This window comes from Chondrus crispus, genomic scaffold, assembly GCF_000350225.1.
Source record: "Chondrus crispus Stackhouse genomic scaffold, scaffold_154, whole genome shotgun sequence".
Classification (NCBI taxonomy): domain Eukaryota; phylum Rhodophyta; class Florideophyceae; order Gigartinales; family Gigartinaceae; genus Chondrus; species Chondrus crispus.
In genome coordinates this window covers 81,319-90,704 of record NW_005179022.1, presented here as the reverse complement: position 1 = coordinate 90,704, position 9,386 = coordinate 81,319, and the positions used below count along the sequence as shown (strand labels likewise).

The window sequence follows — 9,386 nt, the reverse complement described above, 5'->3', positions numbered from 1 at the left end:
CTCCGCATCGGTGCGGACGAGTCTTGGATGGTTAACGGACATTGCCAGAAATGGCGAGGCCTCAGGAGTCGCACTCGTTTCCGCCATATCTGTCTTCTGTGAGTTGGAGATGCTGAGCAAGGCCGCTAGTCAGAACTAAAATGGATACCTGGGCATACCGTAGTGATCGCTGTGGCGGTTCCAGTCTCCGCACGCCGGGCGGAGTCAAAAGTTCGGTAAAAGGTGGTCGTGAGAGTTGTCGATATCCCTCTTTACGTCATGAGGAACATTGGTCTACCTAAATCCTACTGCACCCCCGATGGCTGTTAACGCCTGCGGTTTTTTTATCAGCATCTAACATTACCGACAGTACCGACAGTTGACTCTGAAATCCATAAAGCTGGAACATCTATACAGCACAGTGCAGTACTGTGCTACTTGCACATGTCCAAATGCCGGGGATAGCCGAGCGCGGTCGGCTACATTGTCGTGTGGGAGTTGGCGAGCGCGGGATTGTAGTTGGTGGGTTGAAGAACGGGACGGTCGCATTGATGAAGGATATGAGCGCGGAAGATGCCCAGCGGAAGGAAACAGGGACATGGGTATGTTCAAAGGATGTGTTGTGTACATACAAGTTAAGGAGATATTCTGGTGGGACTGCAGACAGGAAATGTTTGACCGGAAGAGTAGAATACGATAGTGTCCTTTGACATAATGGAGGCAATTGGCAGCACATTTTGTGTGGAAAATTCAGTAAAAATGGAGGAAGGAATTTCGTGTGTAGGGAATCTTAGTTGTATGAAGTACATACAGTAGGTGTATGAGTAGAGTTGACGTCTATGAGTTGATGCTTGACAAGATGAGATTAGACAGAGTCACACTTCTTCACTCCCTTCTTCATTATTGTCTTATTATGTTGATACGGAGGGAGTAAAGAAGTGTGAGTTTGTGAGGTGGGAGAGGGAATGCGGATTACAGTGATGCTGGGCAAGGGGGATACTGACAGAAATGAGCGACACGTGTACGGACAGGAGGAGAGTCTCAGCAAGCCTCCAGGGGGTTGGGAGCGTGGAATTAGATTTTTTCTTTCTTTTTTCAGCAAGGCCGTAGGGCGCGCCATGACGCCCCCCTCTTCTGTCATCACCGTGCTCTGCGCCGCACACAACGAGTAACGGCTGCTGTTGTGTTTCACATTTTCTGCGTCGTCGAGTTTCCGTCTCGAAGAGACCGCTGCCGTCAAGAGCGTTAATCTATTTGCGGACGGCAAAGCTTGGAAGGAGTGACTAGTCTTAACCGTCGTTCTCGCTCGTCTGTCTGTGTTTTCCGAGCAACAGCGCCGCGGAAAGGCCACATCGCTCGTCGTGCGCAACAAGGGGGGGTGGGGCCGTCGTCTTTTTGTTGCTGTTTTTTTCATTTTTGTTGAGCAAACATGGGGATGGATCTGGACGGATGGATAAGCAAGGTGAAGAAGGGGGGTCACCTGGCTGAGTGGGACCTCAAGCAACTGTGCGACTATGTGAAGGAGCTGCTGATCGAGGAGAGCAACGTACAGCCGATCTCGAGCCCGTGCACTGTGTCTGGGGACATCCACGGGCAATTTCACGACTTGCTAAACCTGTTCAAGACGGGCGGGGACATCCCGCAGACGGATTATGTGTTCATGGGGGACTTTGTAGACCGGGGATACAACTCGCTGGAGACGTTTACTCTGCTGCTATGCCTGAAGGCGCGGTACCCTTCCAACATCACGCTGCTGCGCGGCAACCACGAGTCGCGGCAGATCACGCAGGTGTACGGGTTTTACGACGAATGCCAGCGCAAGTACGGGACAGCCAACGCATGGAAGTACTGCTGCGAGGTGTTTGACTACCTGACGATCGCGGCGCTGATCGACGGGGCCGTGCTGTGCGTGCACGGCGGGCTGTCGCCGGACATCCGGACGCTGGACCAGATTCGCACGATCGACCGACGGCAGGAGATCCCGCCCGAGGGCGCGTTCTGCGACCTGATGTGGTCGGACCCGGAGGACGTGGCGACGTGGGCCGTGTCCCCCCGCGGGGCCGGGTGGCTGTTTGGCGCGCGCGTGACCAGGGAGTTTAACCAGATCAACGACTTGGACTTGATCTGCCGCGCGCATCAGCTCGTGCAGGAAGGGTACAAGTACATGTTTGACGAGAAGATCGTGACGGTGTGGTCGGCGCCGAATTATTGCTACCGGTGCGGAAACGTGGCCGCGATCATGAGCTTTGATGAGCACCTGAACAAGGAGTTTAAGATCTTCAAGGAGGATGCGAGGGAGCACGCGGCGATCCCGCCGCGCAACTCGGTACCCTATTTTCTGTGAGCGTTGGTCGGTTGGTGGCGTTTTGTGGTTGCTTTATTTTGTGTGTGAGCGGCCGTGTGTCGTGTGTGTGTGTCGTGCGTGTGTCTGTATGTGTGTGTGTGTGTCTATTTCATGTAAGGAAGGAGGGTAGGGTGTAGACGAATGCGTAGGTGCTTCGTGATGCGGCGATAAAAAGTCTATAGTTGGGCGTACCTGGGCGTACCTGGTGGGCAGCGGCGCGATGAAAGGGAGCGGGTGACGCTGCTGATGTCTCTGTCAACAGAGCCTGGTGGACAGAGGGACAGAGCCTGTGATGATACGTGTACTATGTGTAGTACGTGGACGACGTATGTGACGTGGGGACGGTTTCAACGTGGCCACGTGGTGTACGACTGCTCTGTAAGCGCGCAGGCGTACTGTTCGGGGCGTACTGTTCGGGGCGTACTGTTCGGGGCGGCTGCCCGCGGATGCGCCAAAAAAATAGGAAAGTTCAAGGGCCATTCCCTGGCCCGGCATTTCGCACTCCACGTCGGCACACGGCCCCACACGGCATGGCGACACGGAGCGACACACGGCATGGTGACACGGCGCGACACACGGCGCCACGGCAGCAGCACGTGCCGACGCCCACGTCCTCCACGTCCTCCGCGTCCTCTCTCTGCTCTTCTTTATCTCCGCCGTGCGCCCCGCCCCGCTGCCCGCTGTTTACAGGGACCGAGTTACATAACTCCCTCCCTCTTCCCCCTCCGCCTCCTCTACCAGAAGAGCTTCTACACCTTATAGATCCGGATCTATAAGCTGTAGAAGCAGCTGTAGAAGCAGCTGTAGAAGCTCTTCCTCCACCTCTCCAACCTTCGCAAGCCCCTTAAAAAGATCGGTTCGAATCCGATTCTAGCTTTTTGTAAAGCGAGAGGCTTACAATAACTCTGCAAGCTTCACAAGCTCTACAAGCAGGTCCCGTCAGCCCTCCGAGTCCTCCGCCGCCCTCCGCCGCCCTCCGCCGCCCTCCGCCGCCCTCCGCCGCCCGCCGTTACGTCGCCGTCGTCGGCAGCTACGCCGCCGTCGTCGGACGCACGCTATGCCGCCCCCCCGCCCGCCCGTCGCCACGCGGAGCCGCACCACACCGGCGTTCACACACACACCGCGCCTGCAACCAGCATAAATACCGCTCCCGAAGCCCTTCCCCGCCTGCTCCCCCCGTATCACCAATCCACACCAATCCACACCATTCCGCATCAACCCACAAAGCTTTGCAGACTCGCACGGCCCAGCTCCCACGCCTCCACAATCCTGCCATGTCTTGCCGCACGCTCCTGCAGCTATGCCTGCTGCTCTCGTTTCTGCTGCTACTCGCCTCTGCCTCGCCGGCCCCGCGCGCTGGGGACGCGGAGGAGTGCGTGGCCTCCGAAGTCGCTCCGCTGGACGACGACATGTTCTCCATCGCCCCGGCGAGCGAAGACGCCCCGCAGCTCATCGAAGAGACCTACCGCGGCAGGTACCGCTGCGTCTGTCGCAAGCTCATGTGCAACCCGAGCACCAAGCGCTGCGTCTGCCGCAATCTCGACTGCTCACGCCCGTGACTTGCTGTCCGCGTCTTCCGACAGAGTCCTCTCCCCGCTTTGCTCGTCGCCCCCCGCCGGCAGGTGGGCATGGCAAGCACCTCCCCCGGATCTCCCCCTGCTGTAGAGTACCGTAGAGCCTGATTAAAGCCTCGCCCGGTCCGCTACCGCTTCCGTTTTGCCTCCCGTTGCCAACATGTCCACCGCTCCACCAATGCCCCCCAGCCAGTTCAAAAGTCCATCGCCTCCGTGCCAGTCGCCAGCCTTCCGAGTGCGCATGGAACGCCACCACCGCGCGCGCGCGGCCGCCAAACCGCTTTTCGACACCGCCAGATACAGTATTTCCCGTTTGCATCCATTTGCTTGCTACAAGCATCCCTCCGCTCGCTGCGACTTGGCCTCCCACCTTCCAGCCTTCTGTGCCAAACGCGCCGCGCCCGCCCACCTATATAAGTGCCGGCTTTGCGGGACTGGGGGATCCCCGCGATGCACGCAGCACTGAGCCAAAGGTCCGAGCCAAAGAACCACACACATCCTTCCCTCCCGCGCACGAGAGCATTGACGCCATTCCAACCATGTCCGACACTGTCCCCGCTGCAGAGACCACCACCGATCCGCGTCCTGTGACCGATGCGCCTCCCCCCGCCGAGGAGGTGGGCACATCTGCGCATGCGGCGGTCGAACCGCCGACCATAGAGGACGGCGGGACCCCAGCGCCTACATCGGGAGAGGCAACACTTGCACCGACGGAGACGGAAGCTCTACCTACCGAGGAGATGGACGAATCTGTACCTGCAAAGACCGAAACGCCAACTACAGAAGCCAAGGAGACCCCGACGCCTGCATCAGCCGATGCACCAGCGGAAGCGGTAGAGGCCGAAGCTCCCTCTGCTGAGGAAAATGAGGCACCCGTAACTGCAAAAACCGTGGCACCAACCATGGAGGAGAAGGAGACTGCCATACCTCCATCGGCGGAAGCAACACCAGCACCGACGGAGACAACAGCTCTACCTACTGAGGAGAATGAGGCACCTGCATCGATCGAAGCAACATCTACTACAGTAGAGACGGACGCACCACCTGCTGAGGAGATTGATGCACCTGCAACTGCTCCTGAAACGACAGAAGCGCCAAGCACTGAGGACAAGGAGGAGCCCGCCAATGCAACGGCCGAGGCATCAACCACAGGGGGTGCAGAGATGGCAGTACCTACAGTAACCGAGGCATCTGCACCTGCAACGACAGAAACCCCAATCATGAATGAGGCGGAAGCACCTGCACCTATATCTACAGAAGCGGCACCCACGGAGGAGACAGAGACGCCCGAACCTGCAACGACAGAAGCAAAAACCACCGGGGAGACGGAGACGGCGACATCTGCAGAGACTGAAGCACCTGCACCTATATCTACAGAAGCGGCACCCACGGAGGAGACAGAGACGCTCGAACCTGCAACGACAGAAGCAAAAACCACCGGGGAGACGGAGACGGCGACATCTGCAGAGACTGAAGCACCTGCACCTATATCTACAGAAGCGGCACCCACGGAGGAGACAGAGACGCTCGAACCTGCAACGACAGAAGCAAAAACCACCGGGGAGACGGAGACGGCGACATCTGCAGAGACTGAAGCACCTGCACCCATATCTACAGAAGCGGCACCCACAGAGGAGACAGAGACGCTCGAACCTGCAACGACAGAAGCAAAAATCACCGGGGAGACGGAGACGGCGACATCTGCAGAGACTGAAGCACCTGGTTCAGCAGCGACTGAGGCCCCAGCTTCTGGGGAGTCTGAGGCACTTAGTTCAGCAAAGATGGAAGCTCCGATCACAGAAGACGTGGAGATGCCGACAGCACCTGCACGAGTAGAGGCAGACGCACCATTTGCTGGGGAGACTGAGGCACCTGCTGCACCACCGACCGATGCACCAACCACAGAAGAATCAGAGGTACCTGTGCCTGCAACGACGGAAGCACCTGCTGCACCACCAACCGATGCATCAACCACAGAAGCATCAGAGATACCTGTATCTGCAACGACGGAAGCACCCGTATCTCCAACGACAGAAGCAGGACCCACAGAGGAGACAGAGATATCGGCGCCTGTAACAAAGGATGCGCAAGTCGCTGAGAATACAGAGACATCAGCGTCTGCAACGACTGAGGCCCCACCTACACCAACGGAGATGGAGGCCCCGTCTGCTGGGGAAACTGAGGCACCTGCGTCTACGAAGACTGAGGCACCATCCGCGAAGGAGACGGAGACGCTTGACCCTGCAACGACCGAAGCAGCACACATCGAGGAGAAAAAGACGCCGCCCGCCAAGGAGACTCCGGCTTCTGAAGAAGCTGAAGTCACACCCGGGGAAGATACTGAGGTACCAGCACCTGGAAGGACTGAAGCCCCTCCTTCTTCAGAGGCTAATGCTCCAGCCACTGGAGAAATTGACGATCCAGCTGTGGGACCGACACAAGTACCACCTCCTGCGGAGATTGAAGCTCCTGGCGCTGGGGATACATTGGTTACGCCGACCACGGAGACTCATTCCATCCCATCGGTGGTGGTTCCGCCGATTCCTGACGGGGAGTCCAAGCCAGTTACTGCTGAGACAGCGGGCAGCGCTCCATCCGCGACCGAGGAATCTCCTGAAGATGTTAGCACCATTTTCGAGCCCGTCTTTGTTCAGGAAAGCGGTAAGCCTGACATGTCTGGGTCAGACGTCTTTGAGATGTCGTCCAATTACATCTTCAATGACACGCACCATCACGTGTACATCCGTATTCATCAACTTGTCTTCGAAAAGGTTCTCCAAGATGGTGAGAAACACGCCGATACCGGTTACGGTCTTGTTGACGAACTCATCTTTGACGACCATGTCATAAAAGATGTCGGCATCAGAGTCCGTGGTAGCCTGTCAGTGGGGAACATCAAACGGCAATTCAAATTCAAGTTTGACGCGACAAGGGTATATGCTTGGCGCGACGATGGCATTAAGAATATCGAACTGCCGTCAAAATTTGACGATCGTCGGTTCCTTGGAGTACAAGGCTTCTCAATGCGCGCGAGTCGAAACGATCCGTCCAAGGTGCGAGAGTTGCTCGCTGGCAATGTCTTCCGAAAGGCTGTGCAGGGCGACACTGATGCCCAGCGACCGTGGCGGACAAACGGCGGTTTGGTGTATCGCGCAGACTTCTGCACTTTGTATGTGACAAACGGTAGGACTGTTGAGGAAGGCTACGATTCGATGAATCCGGCATACCGCGTACCATACAACGGGCGGCTCTACGATCCGAAGGGTCTCTACGTTATTACCGAAGACATAGACAAGACGTTTGTCAAGACGCGGTTTGAGCGTGTTCCTGGAGAAAAGCTCGAGGGATACTTAATCCAAGCAGATAGGGGACAAGCCTTTTTTGACGAGGACAAGTACTCACGCACCGGTTGGGAGCAGGAACTTGTGAGAGGGAACAAACCAAAGAATGAAGAAGACTTGGTTGAAGGCGATGAAAAGATGCTGTCACTCATCAGATTATTGCACTCAAACCCGTCGGAGGATGAGATCCGCGCAATGTTCGACATGGATAGCATCAATGGTTACTTGGCGGGCGTTCTTCTTACTTCGCATTGGGACAGTATTGCCGCTAATGGCGATAACGATTACATGTTTTATCTTTGCCGTGATGCTCTAGATGAAGACATGAAACCTGTCATGGATGATGAAGGTGAACCAAAGCAGGAGAAGAAGTGGTATATGATCACTTGGGACCTGGACAACACACTATGGGACGAATACAAGGACGGAAGCGAAGTGCGCAACCCGTACCGCGATTGGATTTCGAACTACATCTATCAGCCGGCGAAGAAGGATCGATACAAGACCAAGCTTTTCGAAGCGATCTACGATTCGAAGAACGAGAAAATCCGTGCATCGCTCCAGCATGTCCTGCGCTCGATGATTGAAGGATATTTCGGCAAGGCGGGGTATGAAAAAGAGGTAGGCCTCCTGAGCAGCCGCGTCGTCAAAGCAATTGACGAGACGAGAAAGAGAGTGGGCAAGGCTGGGTGGCAGAAAGAGTGGGTAGAGTCAAACAATCCTCAAGACTTTGTTGACATCAAGGAGCACGCTGACGTGCGCCGTCACAAGATTGGCTCGCAGCTACCATGAATCGCTGCCCATAGGTGCAATATTGCGTAGATTGTGAGTAGCACGACAAAAACCAACTTTCCGTTTCTCCCCTTTCTGCGACGGTAGAGGATAGATGGAATTTTGTAACGGTGCTGCCATTGTCTCTTTTCGCAAAGGACAGGCACATCAGCAGAGCCTTCTTGGATGCCAACTCGGCGCCAGGAGTGAGAGTAGTTTTACGCGGTATAAGGTACGAAGAGTAAAAGACCATTTCTTGTGAACTCCAGCCGGATAAGGCATGTGCCTGTCTTTCGAGAGTAGATCGCAGATATCTTTCTCACTATTGTACGCGATTCGACAGATCTCAACAGTGCATTGAACATTGTGAGGGAAGGCACTTGCTAGCGGATCGCGAAAGTGACTCGTCACCTCTTTGCCCTTTTATGCGCCATGCGTACGCGTGGCCGGACCACATTAGCAGGCCAGGCTACCGGTAGCCAGTACTCAAGCTCTGTTTAGACGTTTTGTTAATCCCTCTTGCGTTCACGTTATCACTACAGTAGGTACCTCTCAATAGTTCGCCCCCGTGCCAGGACCCACAGATACGAACTATTGACAGAAGGAACTATTATGCTCGCCTTTCTGGCACATGTCCATTTATTGTTAGGTGCTTAGAATGCTCTGAAATGATTGTCTGCCGTGTTCTATTCCTTGTCTGCTCTCGGTAGGTCTCAAAAAATACTCGTTTTGCCCGACGAAGTCCTTCGCTGGCCGCAATAAGACTTGTCCTTTCTGCTAAAAGTTTTAGCCTAAAACCTCCACTCCCTCAAACAACGGTCGGGACCACAACGGTCTACACGAGTACACGTGTACACGTCTGAGAAGGCGTGACATGGTCCGAAAGGCGAGGTCCGAAAGGCGAACTATTGACCAAACGAACTATTCAACTGCGAACTATTGAGGAGGCACCACTGTAGCCACATTGTGGAACGACAGCCGCTGCAATGGAAAGAAACACTTGCAACGTTTCTTTCTCGGCCACTGGCACTGACGCTGGTAAGTGAATCTGATCGACATGGACACACCCCCTAAAAACCAGCCTGTAAAACCAGCCTGTAAAACCAGCCTGTAATACCAGCCTGTTAAGACACACCCTGAGGGTGTGTCTTAACAGGCTGAGGGTGTGTCTTAACAGGCTGGTTTTTGCTTTGCCTTGGCCCGGTTTTGCCAGGAATACTTTTAAATTCTTTAAGAAAAGCCCTTGCTTTTCTTAAACTCAAAAATTAAAACGTAGGAGCCACTCATAGCACGCCAAATCACCTCTTTGGGCAAAGCAAAGCAAACTGCAGAAAAACGGGGCATGTTGAGACACACCCTCATGGTGTGATCTTTTCT

General features: G+C 55.2%; 3 protein-coding genes; 2 read left to right on the top strand and 1 right to left on the bottom strand.

The window, feature by feature from the left end:
* Positions 1-844: 844 nt before the first annotated feature.
* On the bottom strand, positions 845-1,393 carry CHC_T00002732001 (hypothetical protein). The gene has a single exon (XM_005713823.1). It carries the CDS (start codon positions 1,391-1,393, stop codon positions 845-847), a length of 549 nt encoding a protein of 182 aa, XP_005713880.1.
* A 15-nt stretch (positions 1,394-1,408) lies between these two features.
* Positions 1,409-2,510, top strand: CHC_T00009328001 (probable serine/threonine protein phosphatase). XM_005713822.1 is given in 2 exon segments: positions 1,409-2,323; positions 2,324-2,510. The coding sequence occupies 1 exon segment, from the start codon at positions 1,409-1,411 to the stop codon at positions 2,321-2,323; it is 915 nt and encodes a 304-aa protein (XP_005713879.1). The 3' UTR covers positions 2,324-2,510.
* A 1,926-nt stretch (positions 2,511-4,436) lies between these two features.
* CHC_T00002731001 (hypothetical protein) lies at positions 4,437-8,269 on the top strand. XM_005713821.1 is given in 2 exon segments: positions 4,437-8,030; positions 8,031-8,269. The coding sequence occupies 1 exon segment, from the start codon at positions 4,437-4,439 to the stop codon at positions 8,028-8,030; it is 3,594 nt and encodes a 1,197-aa protein (XP_005713878.1). The 3' UTR covers positions 8,031-8,269.
* The last annotated feature ends 1,117 nt before the right edge of the window (positions 8,270-9,386 follow it).